General features: G+C 34.5%; 1 protein-coding gene across 1 annotated transcript in view; it reads right to left on the reverse strand.

The window, feature by feature from the left end:
• The window catches only part of SerT (Serotonin transporter), a 110,395-nt gene that overhangs the window by 16,908 nt on the left and 76,767 nt on the right, over positions 1 to 16,720 (reverse strand). The window contains exons 3-4 of the mRNA XM_072541635.1: positions 11,284 to 11,494; positions 11,084 to 11,222 (exon numbers count right to left, since the gene is read on the reverse strand). Of these exons, the coding sequence (XP_072397736.1) occupies positions 11,084 to 11,222; positions 11,284 to 11,494 (350 nt within the window). The remainder of the gene's footprint in view (positions 1 to 11,083; positions 11,223 to 11,283; positions 11,495 to 16,720) is intronic.

The following is a 16,720-nucleotide window of genomic DNA, read 5'->3' on the forward strand; positions in this document are numbered from 1 at the left end:
TGGCATAGTGTTCCACTGGATCATCGACAGTCAGGAGTAAACAAAAGTCCCAGGTGGACTTAGAATCACTCCTCACTCGGTGGCTGAGCTGAAGTTGCTCTTCGCCATTAGAAACCTTTTTGACAGAAACTATCAACGTCGTCTTTACAAGATATAAGGTTGTTTCCGCGGGAGGTAGCGTGCGAAGCGTAGCACCAACGTGTAGTAAGCACTCCGACGGTGTTTCTATACACCTCGTGGAGTGTGCGCTCGACCACACGTCGAAACGTGAACGGCCGGCATCTCTGTGAGATCCAAGGCGTATACCGTAATCATAATACCCATAATTAATTCATGTAAGAGAAAATTCACTGTCAAGATGGAATCCTTCGAACTGATAAGATATTCTGAATTGCCGGCAGGCTTTTGGTGACTTTAGAGCCACCGGTGAGCTTCTTGTGGAGTGTGGTGCGAGTACACACAGATAACCACGAGATCGAGTATAGAGGCCAAGAACCTTCGCTCCGCCTCACGAGCGACGGTTAAATCACATCCACACACAGAAAATACCTCTGTGGATGCTCCGATCGTACGACACTTTTTGGCACTATTTATTCCAGTTAAACTGTTGGTGAACTCAAAACTTTTATTAAACATGTACAAAAACCCGAATTATCTCACTACCAGGTAAAAATTAATTAAAATTGACAAACCACCACGACCCTCAACTGTTCTCGTGTACGAGTACATTCTATAAAAATGTTATCCTATGACACTTCTGGTTTAAGGGTGATACCAAATGCCAACAGCTGTCACTCGGTTGTCAGTCGTAACAATATTTTGAATCGCTAGAAAATAAGATACAGTTTTTTATATTATGACTTTTCCTTGATTTTATCTATTTTTAATCAATATATTATTTTTTACTTGAGAAAGAAATTATTTTTCCAAAAATTTAAACTATTTGGTGTCAGCGTAATAAAAGGAATTCTCAGGCCATTGTCTACTGGTCGTTATTTGAATCCTCTATCAAATTACTTCTGCAACACTAAAAAAGTTGTAAGGTTTTTCCCTAATATTCTTTATTTGTCGTAAAAAAATAATTTTATGGAATCGTATACCTGGCTTTTATCGGCTTATATTTAATATAAGTTCTTTCGTCCTGTAGACATATAAAAATTGTAAACTTGAATATAATAAAAAGGTTTTAATATAATATGCCTTCTTGTCATATTTTCGTCACAATTATAATTAAAAAACATTGTACGTATTTAAGCATATGTCGAATTTAGTCTCAGCTGATTATTAAATATTTCCCATTTAAAAAATAGTTTTTATGACACAAAATAATTACTTATATATCCAAATATCGGACCCTGAGATGACAACTGTTGTAAGTTTCAAAATAACCATTTTCAGGTTATGTTTGATTCGGATGTGATTTAAAGAGCTCTTGTCAATGAAACACTGTCGCAATATCCAGCTCTCATCATTTAAATGCTATTTAGCCAACAACAGTTGCTTTAGTTCAAAAAGATGCCCAGCCTCTGAATAGAAGACTGTTGAATGTTACACACCACAGTTTCATTTAAGGAAATACCCGTCGTATCTAACTTATTACAGTATTCACTTAAATACTTCTAGTGGAATCGAATGTGGCATGTAACGTACAACAGTTTGACTCTAGGATTTGAAAGTTACTGCGCAATGAGACCGCTTTTTCTAACCTTATTTTAGTTTAGTTAGTTGTTCTTGGTCTGTGTTTAACAGTTAACAGCGGCCTAGTATTCAAATTATTTAGAATGAGTTGTAATAGTAGTTGTGGAAAAGATTTCATCAATTGCTCTAAGGATAAAACGGTAATTTAATAATTTATTATACTAGAATACATTTTGTTCCTGTAATTGTATCCTGTCCGTTATTTGATACATTAAATATTTTTATTACTGTTGTGTGTTGGAAATAGAACCGTAATAGATAGCACGAATTTTATTTATCAATTTCCTGAAAATTTTAAGACCGTTTATGGTAACTGTGTTTTTAATTTTACAGGAGACCTTACTTGGAGCAGATGATAATCCAGTTACTGTAGAGTTTGAAAACGACAGCAGTATTTTCACTGAAAAAATCACTACAGAGGTGAGAAGTTTTAAAAATTATTTTTTCCAAATCCAAAGTTTTGACACTAAATATCTTTGGTCGATTATACATTCTGTCATTATGTTTTGATGTAGGATACACCTGTCTTGGAGGCTACTGTAGATGACGAAGGCAACTTGATATTTATTACTTTTGACAGTAATCAAAATTATTTTCTTTGTGGTATCATTCCTGAAGACTTAACTGAAAATTTAGTAGCAGATGCAAATGTTGAAAATAAAAAAGTTAGTCCTATTGAGAACGGTTACATAGCCAAAGCTGAAGCAGACAGTGCGAAAAGTCAGATGAAGATGAAAGTAAGATGGCTTTTAAATATTCATTTATAATTGTTATTGATAGATATTCTGCGAAAGACAGGTATTGACGACAAGGACATTCGAATTGTGGCAAACCTATACTGGGGTCAAACAGCAAGAGCAAAAATTGGCAACGAACTCACTAAAAGTGTGCAGATCAAAAGAGGTGTCCGTCAGGGTTGTATATTATCCCACTCCTATTCAATATTTATTCCGAAGAAATATTTAACAAATGTATGGAAAATGCAACGAACATATAAGATATGCCGACGACACGGTGATCCTTGCCAGTACCATAGACGAATTACAGCAGGTAATGGAAAGAGTTTATTCAGTTAGTGAGGAATACGGCCTGAGCCTCAACTTCAAGAAGACAAAGTGGATGCTGATAAGCAGGAAGCAACAGCCTGCTCGACAGTTACGGATAAGTAACATACTAATTGACCATGTAGAATCTTATGTGTACCTTGGCACCAACGTAAATGCAAAATAGGAACAGGCCACAGAAATTAAGGCGAGAATAGAACGAGCGAGAGCAGCATTTAGCATTATGAAAAAGCTCCTCATAAGCAGGGATTTGTCTCTTCCCCTAAAACTACGTCTATAGTGTATTTTTATGTATGAGAGAGTAATAAAACAATAAATTATGTATGCAAATCCCTAAACTGTTGATACGGGTGACTCAATGAAAAACAGATATTTGTCAACAAGTTTACAGAAGTATATAGGAAAACAATTTTAAATTGAGTATGACCACCAGGTATAAAGGTTGGAGCAGAATAGAATACAATAGTTGTGAGAGTTACTAATCCCTAAATAAGGTTGCCAGTGTCGGAGTGATAGAGGTTAACAGGTACTAATGAATTTGCAAGAAATGTAAGATGTTTATTTTATTGGTTATATATAACCAATAAAAGTTTAATAAGTACCTATTTGCAAAATAAAGTTTAATTCTTTGGATAAAATAAAACGTTTTATTTTATCTGAAATGAGTGCATTCCACGATTAAGGGTTTCAACAATCAAACGTTTAATTCTTTAATTCCAGGAATCTACGACAGTAATTGACTAGATAATTACCTTCTAAACTTATTCCACAGAAAATGTGATAGTGGGTTTTTCCATTTTGTATATAGGAAGGTCCAAGTGGCGTATTCAAAATTCTTAACAGTTCACTAAAAGTAGGTACTTCAGTTGCAAGGTGCAGTTTATTGTGTATACTAGTGTTATGGAAAATTTGGAAGTGCCGTGTAAACGCCGAAAAATTGGTCCTCTAACAGTTAATGAAAAAACATTAATATTTAATTGTTTTAAATCATTTACAGACAAACGTTTATGTGAAAGTGTTGATGAGACCGTTGAGTTAGTTAGCAGTACACTTGGTGTTGGGAAATCTACGATTTACAGAGTTATTAAAGAAGAGAAATGTCGCAGTTTTCAAATGCCACGTAATGCTCCAGGGAAACCAAAATTTCAAATAGAATATCATTTTAAAGAAGAACTTCGACGAAAAGTGCATGAATTCTTCTTTAGACAAGAATTTTCAACATTGGATAAAGTTCTTGTCTCAGTTCGAGATGATAAGGATTACCCAGAAATGAGTCGAAGTACGTTATGGAAACTTTTAAAAGAAATAGGCTTCCGCTGGAAAAAGAATCCCAGAAAGACTATTTTATTAGAAAGAAGCGATATTGTCATATGGAGAAGACATTTTCTAAGAACCATAAAGGAAATGAGAAACCAAAAAAGAAAAATATTTTATCTTGATGAAACATGGATCAACGAGGGTCATACACCAAATAAATTTTGGCAGGATGAAACTGTTACAAGTCAAAGGCACGCTTTTGTAAATAACTTATCTACTAGTTTAAACCCACCATCAGGAAAGGGACGCAGGCTGATAATAGTACACATTGGCAGTTCAGACGGTTTTGTTGAAGGTGGTTTATTAACTTTTGAATCAACTCGTACCGGTGACTACCATGAAGACATGAACGCTGATGTCTTTCAAGAATGGTTCGAACAAATGATAGATCTTCTTCCTAAGAACTGTGTAATAGTAATGGATAATGTAAGTTATCACTCCAGACTTATAGAAGGACTGCCCACAACCAAGTGGTTAAAAAAAGACTTGCAGAATTGGCTGAGTTCAAAAAATATTACGTACCATCCCGGATCTATAAGAAAGGAACTTTATTCGTTGTGTGCCCTTCATAAAGAAAAATTTAAAAAATACGAAATTGATGAAATTGCCAAAAATCGTGGAATGACAGTACTTAGATCCCCACCATATCATTGTGAATTAAACCCGATTGAACTGGTATGGGCACAGATAAAGAGTGAAGTTTCAAGAAAAAATGCCACTTTTAAAATTCATGATGTTAAACAGTTGTTTTTGGAGGCCGTAAATAATGTAAAACCTGAAAACTGGGAAAAGGCAGTAAATCACACTATTAAAGAAAAGGAAAAAATGTGGAAGCTGGACAATATTACTGATAAAATGATCGAGCCAGTTATTATAAATCTTGGTTCTGAAAGTTCATCTTCTGAATCTGATTTGGATTTGTAACAAGTAGCTGTAAGTTTTATATTAATATTTTTATTCATCTATTTAACATACCTTAGACGGTTTTAAAAACTCTTTTTCTCTTTTGTAATTTTTAAAAATTAAAAAAAATGTGAATTTTTTAAAACCCTCTTTAATGTAGGCCAGTCAGTTCTAATATAGTGTGTGATAAAAGAGGTCACTTTTGTTTACATACACATAACACTTTATAACACTGAAATAATTCATTTATTTTTTACAATTATTCAAAGTAATTTTTCAATTAATCTTGAGCACGCCCATGAAGTGGTCGGAGCTACCAGTTAAAATTATGCTAATTACTCTCTCGTTCATAAAAATAAACTATAGTTAAATGCTACATTGTTCCGATCTTACTGTATGGTGTGGAGGCCTGGACGCTGACGTAGACGCTCACGAGAAAACTAGAAGCATTCGAAATGTGGGTGTACCGACGCATTCTTCATATATCCTGGACCGAACATGTCACCAACATAGAGGTAATCCAAAGAATCGGAAAGGAGAAAGAAATCGTGAATACAATTAAACAAAGAAAGCTTGAATATCTAGGCCACATATTGAGACACGATAAGTACCGTCTACTGCAATTGATTGTCCAGGGCAAAATAGACAGTAAGCGAGGGCCAGGCAGGAGAAGACACTCGTGGCTCCAAAATCTGAGGAAGTGGTTCGGGCTCACATCGGTCGAACTATTCAGAAGCGCCGCAAACAGGATCAGAATTGCCATGTTAATAGCCAACGTTCGCAACGGACAGGTCACTTTAAGAAGAAGAATTGTTATTGTTTTCAGTAAATTTACCTACTAAAGGAATTTTTTTAATTTCAGTTCATATAGTTAGAAAAAAAAAAGAAATGAATCCAAGTGGGCAGTCAACACTAGAAAAAAGAATCGCAATTCAGGTAAAGCTTATGTCACACGAAAAAAAGTTATTGTTGAACAGCGTCAAGTGAAACCTACATGAACAGAACGCTGGCTGTAGACTGTAGTGTTCGGCAAAATTTAATGATGACTAACGTCACCTTAATGTCAGACAGCTAATCGAAAAAACTCGTGAATTCAATACTCCCATGCTTATGTACTTTGTGGATTACACAAAGGCCTTCGATAAAGTCAAATGGCAGCAGCTATGGTTCATACTAGCGGAAATGGGAACACCCCACCACTTAATTCAACTAATCAGAAGTCTATATGAAAATAATAAGTTCACAGTAAAAATAAACAACACCCATTCCGATCATTTCAGAACAGAGGCAGGTGTCAGGCAGGGATGCATAATCTCGCCAACTCTGTTTAATATCTACAGCGAACACATAATGCGAAAGGTACTAGACGGATGGAAGGGCGGAATATCAGTAGGAGGTCAAAAAATCAATAACTTGAGATATGCAGATGACACTTTAATAATAGCGGCAAATCAAGAAGAAATGGAAGACACAATGAGACGTCTGGAGGAAAAAAGCAAAACATATGGACTACAGCTAAATAGGAGTAAGACAAAGATCATGATAGTAGACAGAGCTCGGAATAATCTTCAACACATTAAAGAAGTTGGGGGCTTTGAAAGTAAATAGTTTCATATATCTGGGGTCCCTAATAAAAAATGACGGAGGGTGTGACAGAGAGTGTGCTGACTATTGCTAGAACAGCTATGATGAAACTGGTAGCAATTTGGAAAAATTCTAGCTTAACAATACACACAAAACTAAGGCTGGTAAGGGCGCTCATTTTTCCCATAGCGACATATGCATCCGAAACGTGGACCTTAAAGAAAGCGGATAAAAATAAACTGGACGCTTTTGAAATGTGCGTATACCGCCGCATGTTCAGAATATCCTGGATTGATCATCGCACTAACGTATCAATATTAGAACAACTTAAAGTAAAGGATATATTGCTTAAACAAATACAACAGAGATATTTGCAGTATTTTGGGCACATTGCTAGAAGAACAGGTACAATGGAAAAACTGATAGTCGAGGGTAGAGTTGAAGGAAAGAGACCTAGGGGAAGATCTCCAAGCCGCTGGGTAGATCAAACAAAAATAATGATTAACCAAGGGTTACATGAAGCCGAACAACTAGCCCACGACAGAGAAGGATAAAGAGAAATCGTAAAAAAAATGTAAAGGTCTGATGGTGTCACCACATCCCAAAAGGGATTAAGACTGAGGGGGAGGAGGAACGTCACGAAATTAATCGGAAGTTCTGGACCCTTGGTGATTTAAGAATGCAGCAAACTTTTCTGGTTCAGAAGACATCGAAGATATCTCCATCTCACCACAGCAAACAGATTAGGTGCAATAATTATAAGTATGTGCTGCTGATAAATGATAATGATGTAGAAGTGTGCAAAACATTTTTCTTAATAAGTTTGGGATCAGTAAAAGGTATGTCCATACCCTATGGAACAAAGTTGATGAATCTGGCATTATTTGTGATGATGAATGTGGAAAACATAACAGCCGTGGCGCTTTACCTCCAGATGCTGTAGAGTATGCCAGACAGCATATTGATTTCTTTTCAGTAGTGGAGTCTCACTATCTTCGTGCTCAAACGCGAAGGAAGTACATCAATGGACAGTTAACACTTGCTGAAATGTATCGTCTGTATCTGAAGAAATGTCAGAATGACCATCTTATATACTAAAAGGCTAAGCCCTTTTTTTGTGCGCAATACTCCTTCTAAACGGTGATAGATAGGAGAATAATTTTTTCGAATAATTAAACAGATTGTCCAGTAGATCCCCCTAAGGTTTAAAATTTAAATGACGGCCATAAAATGAATTTTTCCTATAGTAAAGTATAGGAATTCAATATTATACACAATGCACCAACGCGTCAATTCTCGAATGCTGGAATGCACCAACAAGTGTTTCCACTTAAGAAATAACGATAGTGACCACTCAAAATTCGGGATCCTCCTGTCTCCGATTTTAATTTATGGGGTCTGTTTTACACTATCTGATGAGTTGGTATTTTTTTATTTTTATGTTTAGTTAGAAAGTATTCTGTTTCCAACAAGTGCAGCGTGTGTGAGGTGTTGTGATTGATATTTAGAGATTTAGACTACGTTTTGAGTTTAATACTTGAAGAATTAAATAATGAGGTAAGCATTACTTTGTTTTTAATTTATTAGTTAGAAATATATTATTAATTTTGTTGGGAATAAGCCACAATTTTACTTTAAATTAGGTTTATTTTAAATAAAAAATAAAAAATAAACTTATTATAAAGTAAAATTGTGGCGTAATTTCAAAAAAGTGGAACAGTAGGCGGTAGTGTAGACTAGCGCGGAGCATCATACTGTTTTCTGTATTTTTTAAATTTAAATAATATTTAAATATAAATTTAGTTAGTTAGTTAGTTAGAGTTCTCAAACCGACTTCTTTTTCTTAAACGTGGCATTTTACAATCTAAAATATGCAAAAAAAAAGTTACTTCCGGTTTTACTTCCGTTTTTTATTTAAGAGGGGCGGAGTCTAACAATCATATTGTTTCCGTTTCCTAATGTAAATCTTCCTGAGAATCCAAAAAAACTACTGTATCGATTTTCAATTTAAAAAAATTGGCGTCGATACAGTTTATTTTTAGGATTTTTGGAACATTTACACCAGGCGACGGAACCGATGGATCGGTAGACTCCGCCCCTCTTAAATATCAGCAAAACTTACATCAAAACTCGATGTCGAGTTGGTCCGCTAGTAAATATACTATTTTGAAAAAGAGTAAATATAGACACATATTTAACAATCCAGTTTAATATTGGATTTTTCGTGCCTCGCAAGGACCAGTGTGCAACCTGCCATCAGTATATTAATTGTACTGAACTTGAAAAGAAGAATAGAGATGTAGAGTATCAACGTCATCGAGAAAACGTAAAGTTATCGAGAGAAGAAAGATCCGAGGATGTTAAGCGTGCCAAACTGGCAGAAGAAATCAAAGTATGTGAGTATGATTTACAGGCTATAATTCCATTACCATCAGGTGATGTTTCCAGCTTTTTCTACAAACGCTGTTTAAATACCTACAACTTTACAATTTTTGAGAATGTTTCAAAAGCAGGACTCTGTTACATATAGGACGGAAAAAAGGACCGATAGAGATAGCAAGTTGCGTTTATAGTTATATCCAGGAGCATGTTGATAAATAGGTAAAATACTAAATATTTTTTTCGGATAACTGCTCAGCTCAAAATAAAAATAAATTTCTTGCCACAATGTACAATTATGTTCTACAAAACAGTAAATCTCTGGAGACTCACAAATATCTGACAGTTGGCACACACAGGATTCAGGTGATTCCATGCATTCCTGCATTGAACGTCAGTGTAAGAGAAGTCTCAAGAATTTACCTATTTACACACTTTCGCAATTTACTGGTATAGTCAGTGCAGCCAAAAAAACTGGAAATCCTTATGTTGTGAAGGAATTACACTTCACTGATTTCTATAATTTTAAGAAATTAGCTGGAGAATTTAACGTTTCTCTTAACACAGAGTAAAATACAGATGAAGACAGTTACTATCCGAGGAAGAAAACGAGTGAGTACTTCAAGATTGGATCGAATATGTACGCAACCCCACCTGGAATTTAGATTGAAAAGAATGATTTAATGTGGTTGCTTAAACAAAATCATATACCTAAGTCCCAAGCACACTTCTATGAATCATTGGTAAGCAATCATAAGCAGAATAATTTTGTTATTGATCTACAAGAAGAAGAAGAGGAAGTTTTGTTTAATCCAGTGTAAATATTCTTTGATACGGTATGTGTTTTTGTCGTTCATTTACAAATTATCATAATTTTTGTTCAATTTTTGATGATTATTAAACAATTTTATACTGTGGTGCATTTATTTTCTAATGTTAAACTGTTGTATCTGGAATCTACATCATACTTCTCAATCGAAAAAAGTGTACGACAGGGTTGTGTTCTGTCACCCCCCTTTTTAATCTTTACTCTGAAACGATTTTCGATAGAGCCTTAATTGACTTTGAAGATGGCATTAAAATCAACGGACAGACTATTAGTAATCTTCCCTATGCTGACGGTACAGTCATAATAGCTTATAGCCAAGAAGCGCTACAACGACTAAAAGATAGAATAAACACTGAAGGAGAACGACTGAGCTTAAAGATTAATAAAGACCAGACGAAGGTAATGGTGGTTAGCAGAACACAACATATGCAATTAAATATAAGAGTAAACAATCAGAACATCCAAAAGTTCCCCAAGTTCAGATATCTCGGTAGTTGGATAACTGACGATCTAGATCCAGACATAAAGTAGCAGGATTAAGCAAGCCAAAAAAGCATTTACTAATATGAGAACCTTGCTAAGCAACAGCAGCCTTAACTCAACGTTTCGATATCGCTTTGTAAAATGTTACATTTACTCCATACTGCTATATGGTGTAGAAACCTGGACCATAAAGGCCAATGTGATGAACCGATTGGAGGCCTTTGAAATGTGGGTATTTAGAAGACTACTTAAAATTCCCTGGACAGATCACACAACAAATGTCGAAGTATCAAATCGAATGGGCAGAGAACGAGAATTGCTGCCAATAATAAAAGAAGAAAAACTGCTTATCTGGGTCATATATTTCGAAATTCCAATTACCAGTTCCTAAAGCTTATTATGGAAGGAAAGATAGAAGGAAACGGGGCATCGGAAGAAAGAAATACTCATGGCTTAAAAACAAGGGATTGGACAAACCTCGATGCCCATGCACTCTTTAGAGCCATGCAAGACCGAGATAAGTATGCCAGAATTGTCGCCAACATCCTTTAATTGGATGGGGTACCATAAGAAGAAGAAACTGTTGTACATTCCATCCCAAAATTTTATTTAATTATTTACAGCTCAAGAAGTAATTCATTTACTTAAAAGAATTGTTTTTGAGGTACAAAATTGTTACAATAAGTATTTGAAAAATGTATGGTAACCTTATACACACTATTAAAATTACTGGAACTGTGGCAATCTCTTTAAAATGCAAATGTCTCGAAACTTGGTTTTGGAAGATACGACACTTGTCATCTCAGGGTGCGATGTATACATTTACCTTGCCGGTACTCCTGACACCTTTCCAAAGCGAAAAATAAACTAAAGTAAACACAGCAAACACACACAAGGCCAATGCGGGTTTGATAGGACCCATTCGGTTCAGGCCGTCTGATTTATACTGCTCTAAGACTTCTCTCCTACAAATCATGTTTTACATTACATTTTATCTACGATCAATTAATATTTTTATAGACTTACTCGAAGAACTCTCTTGCTGGACTAGAAGCTGAGATGTTGGGTAGTAGTTCAGTGACTGGTCTACACATGGGTGTGTTCCATTCGTTTCGGCACGATGTCCATGGCAGCTCCGACTGGAACGAGGCGATGAGGTAGTATAGTGCCCAGCCTATGATGGTATTGTAATACATGCCCATGTAGATATCTATGAGGCAAATGGCGTAGCCAACTCCTATAAAATAGCCATATATGAAGTAGTTACAGAAAATTTGTTATCGAACTAGTGAAAGACTAATCCAATCACCCTATCTAAAAATTTAAATAAAACAAAGTGTGTGTGTGACATATCGAAATTTTTTAATTGTTTAAAAGGTCTCTTGATGTCATTATGACATATATATGGCACAGGCAAAAGGTGTAACACGTCAGTCCGTGAAAAACCTAGTCATTACACATATTGCCGGCAAACGCTGTATTACTTTTATTATTACTTTGTTTAACTGAAATTATGCGCCATTTCAGGGACTGCCGTCCCTGGCAGACGGCAAACGGTGGTACCGGCCGAATGATTGAACGTTACAGCTTTTGACGGTTGTATGTTTAGTGAATTCAGTCGTCGAATTAAGATTTTACCACATATCTTGTTGCAAGTGTTTATTACTATATAAAATATGGATATCCATAAGAGTGTATTTTATGAAAAAGTAAACCAATATTATCAAGTGAAGAAAGACGCCAAAAAGCCGTGGAATTATGATAAAAAAAATGAGTTAAAAACAACTTAAACATAACCTTAAATCATTCGGACGGCAAAGCGTAGACGGCAGTCCGTGAAATGGCGCATAATTTTAGTCAAACAAAGTAATAATGATTGTAATACAGCGTTTGCCGGCAATACCTGTAATGACTAGGCTTTTCACGGAATGACGGTTTACACCGATTGCCTACGATATATATATATATATATATATATATATATATATATATATATATATATATATATATATATATATAGAAAAGAAATTTAATCTTTGCAGATTAGTTAAATAGTAAACTCTTAAATATTGGGGAAATCTGCAAGAAATACTCTAATGTGTATCAATTGTTTCGCCGAACGTTTTCGCCAAAGAGAATTAATTTGGCTTCTTCAGGGCTGAAAGAGAATAAATTATAATTAGCTACCATATATTATCTATTAAAACATTATTGATCTTACCGTAACTTAGAATTGTAGAGTTAGAATATTAAAAAACTTTGCTAGTAACATAGTGGTGTTTTTTGTTACTATGTGCAAAAAAAGTTTTTTATAAGAATTGAAATGTATGGTAGCTTCGAACTTGACACGTAAAGGCTTACCCAAGGTTAATCGAAAAACCCAATGCAACTACATTTAAAAGGAGGTAATTCTTTGAAATGTCGGCAATAACTAAATTTTGATTTTAAATAGTTAAAAGTGAGGTTCTGTTTAAGCCAGAACGCAAGCGCCGACAACTTCATTATAATTGGTATGAATCTTTATGTCGTTAAGGTTCATTGGTAAAAAACGAATAAATTTAAATCCCAGTAAAGGGAAATATTATTTTGATTTTCTTTATTTAATTATATTATATTAATAATATAATTAATTATCTCAATAAGATTCAATAATACATGAACAATATAATATAATTAAATAAAGAAAATCAAAATAATATTTCCCTTTACTGGGATTTAAATTTATTCGTTTTTTACCAATGAACCTTAACGACATAAAGATTCATACCAATTATAATGAAGTTGTCGGCGCTTGCGTTCTGGCTTAAACAGAACCTCACTTTTAACTATTTAAAATCAAAATTTAGTTATTGCCGACATTTCAAAGAATTACCTCCTTTTAAATGTAGTTGCATTGGGTTTTTCGATTAACCTTGGGTAAGCCTTTACGTGTCAAGTTCGAAGCTACCATACATTTCAATTCTTATAAAAAACTTTTTTTGCACATAGTAACAAAAAACACCACTATGTTACTAGCAAAGTTTTTTAATATTCTAACTCTACAATTCTAAGTTACGGTAAGATCAATAATGTTTTAATAGATAATATATGGTAGCTAATTATAATTTATTCTCTTTCAGCCCTGAAGAAGCCAAATTAATTCTCTTTGGCGAAAACGTTCGGCGAAACAATTGATACACATTAGAGTATTTCTTGCAGATTTCCCCAATATTTAAGAGTTTACTATATATATATATATATATATGTATATATGTATATATGTATATGTATATATATATGTATATATATATATATATACTGTATATATATGTATGCTGTTCGGTTTATAGTGTCCTGCACCTTCCGGTTCCCAGTGTCCGTTCACGTCTATCGACCCAAACTTCTAGTCGTAGATTTGTCTCTGACATTGCCTTTTAGACTCCATCAAGCTGTGTTGTTCTGTGCATGATTTGTCTTATTATTTTATTTAATAGCATCATTCCGGGTATACCTGCTGATCTGCACCCAAAATCCATTGCCAGAAGAAGAAGAAGATTCTGTTCCGCTCCTTAGTGTGTTGCCAGATTTCGCATCCATAAAGTACAACGCTTCTAAAAATTTTGTTATATATCTATATCTTTTTCTATTTAGAGACAGTTTTTGACCATTACATTTTCATCTTCTAAATTTAGTTCATCATTTTCAGCTCTTTCTATGCATATGTATTTCGTTTTTGTTGAGATAACATTTAGTCCCCTTCGCTCGTATTCCTATATTAATCGATTCGTCATAATTTGCAGATCTTTTTGGTCCTGTGCTGTGATTGTAGTAGTCTGCAGTTGATGTAGTCTACGATTTTATTATCAGATGTCGCTACATTGCATCTATACGAAGCCATGTTAAAGTTGCTTCCTAAGACAGAAAAGATTTATTTCACGTTCAGAGCGATTGCGAAAGCCGTTCTGATGAGGCCTATTGGGCCGAAATACGTATAAGCGGATGCACAAACGCCCTGTATGTGAAATCAAATCTAAACTGTCTTTTCCTTTTTATTGTAAATAAGTTGGTGTCTTAAACCAGTTTAACAATGTTCAAGCGTTGGTGTTGCATTTTCTAAAAGTTCAGAGGGGATTCCTTCTGATCCATAGGCTATTTTATTTTTCATGGTTTTTCATAAGTTTCGCATTAAGGTTGCCCCGATGATTATTTCTGGTCCATGGATTTGGTATCTTCTGATGTTTGTTGGAGATGTTCAGGTCTGGACTCTTGTAGTTCTTTTGCGCAGTGACTTTTATAAATACATTGATGTTGATGATTTGTATGTTTGTTGTATTTATGTCCTCCCTTCTTAGGTTTCGTATGAATTTCCAAGCCTCTGAAGACTTGTTTTCATCTAGGCATGAATTCACTTGCTCTCGTTCCCATGTTTGGATTTTATGTTTTACAACCTTTCTTTTAAAAATTATTTGTTGATTGCGGTATTGTTTTTATTTTACTTTATCTATTACTTGGGTGGTAAGCGATTTGTGATACGCTTGTTGCTTTATCTGTTTTTATTGTTCTTGTTCATCACTTCATAATATGCTCTTATTTGTTGTCGGTAGGTTCGATCCTCTTTTCGCAAGGTTTCATATACAGCTCCCTTTACTGATTCTACAATGTGATAATATAGTATATTTGTGTCGTGGTTTACGTATGCACGATTAAGTCGCGATACCATTATATATAAAACATTGTTTAAATGCCGGCCTTGGCTTTACTGGGTAGCGAGCATCCAAAATGTTTAATTTTCCATGACTCTGACGTATAAATAAGACTGAATTTAACCAATGGCATTGATTATGTTAAATTTGAGGGCCATTGTGGTTTGTGGCTAATTGGCATGGACTTACAAATTAAGAAAACCTCACAAAAAAGAGTATAAGGGGTCAAATCACACAATATCGGTAGACAGTTCAATAAACTCCCTTGACGGCGAAAGCTTGGTCAACGTAGTTTTTAAAGAAATATTAAAGAGTAAAGTTTTCGGGATCCATTGGACGCTCTTGGATTAGTATCGTCCGAAATTAGAAAATTCTTTTTGTGGAAATACACACAAACCGCGAGCCTCATCGCTTAATATAATTTTTCGATGAAAATTAGGGTCAGTTTCCAACTGTTCTAGAGCCCTTTCAATTGTGGACTGTATAATGCCTTTAAGCGACGTGAAATCGACTGCCTCGGATTCACCTGCACACCGGAAAGGGGGTGATGTGTTCAGCGGGTCTTGCATTTCGTCAGCTTACGGGTATTGGCTGATGGTTTACTGAACATTACTAAAAGTTTGTACTGTTTTTACTGAAATTTCGGAAATCACTGGAATACCCTGTACATGCACTTTGCATTTAACTAAAATGTTGTTTTTTTATTGAGTATTTAAATAGATATTATTTTGTGTTTTTAAATGTCTCGAAATACAATGCGCCAAACAAATAAATAACCATGAAACTTTATGTAAAAACACTGCTTATCAACATTTTAATTTACTTACCATGTATGCATTTTTTTATTATTCAAATTATTTAAAAGCTATGATTATTGAGCTCTTATACAAAGGAATATCACAAAGCGTGTAATAATGTTTTTTAGTTACAAAAGACGTACGTACATACCTGTATAGTCATGTTTCTATCATAAACAAAATATGAGTTAATAAAACTGGCAAATGTGGCTGTTAACCGACCATTGCAACAAATTGACCCTCTTCCTACTGCTCTATTCAATTTACGTGGTAGTAAAAGGCGATATTAACCTCTATTCACCACCACGCCGGATGAATATATCGATATAAAGCTGATATACATGAATGAGCACATATTTGGGCTCACCAGGATGATGCTATTTCAGATATAGACTTAAAAGTAGCTTTTGTGATGTTCTATTTTTGAAATTCGACATTTTTGTTTACGTTGGAGGCTTGTGCGACGTCCACAAGTCCGTTTCTGTTAAGCTCGACAAGGAAATATATTGAAATAGTTATTTTTTCGATTGCGTTGTTAGAAGAAGATTTAATTCTTTGAAAGAAGGAAATCGAAAATAGTTTTTTTATTTTATATAATTTATGTGAAATAGCACTTCATAATTTCAATTTTTTAATTTTAATATCCATCATTTGATTTTTGTGATAAGTTTTAAATTACGTATGTACCTATATAAAGAAAAAGTATGGAAATATTATGTTTATATGGGGTTAAGCCACAATGAATTGCAATGAAAATTACATTTTTAACTAACTAATATTTGACGTTTCGATTTCTACTCCGGAAATCGTTTTCAAAAAAGATTATTTTAAAAATTTTGTGAAACTGTATAACCAACAAGTTGTTATTTGTAGGTTATGTTTTTTAGAATTAATAGTTGACTTACTTGGCCTCTATCTTGTAGGCAACAGCATGCTTGTAGTTAAAAAATCTGTGGGTGGTTGGTTGTACTCCTAACAATCGCA

The sequence above is a fragment of the Diabrotica undecimpunctata genome, chromosome 1, assembly GCF_040954645.1.
Source record: "Diabrotica undecimpunctata isolate CICGRU chromosome 1, icDiaUnde3, whole genome shotgun sequence".
Lineage (NCBI taxonomy): Eukaryota > Metazoa > Arthropoda > Insecta > Coleoptera > Chrysomelidae > Diabrotica > Diabrotica undecimpunctata.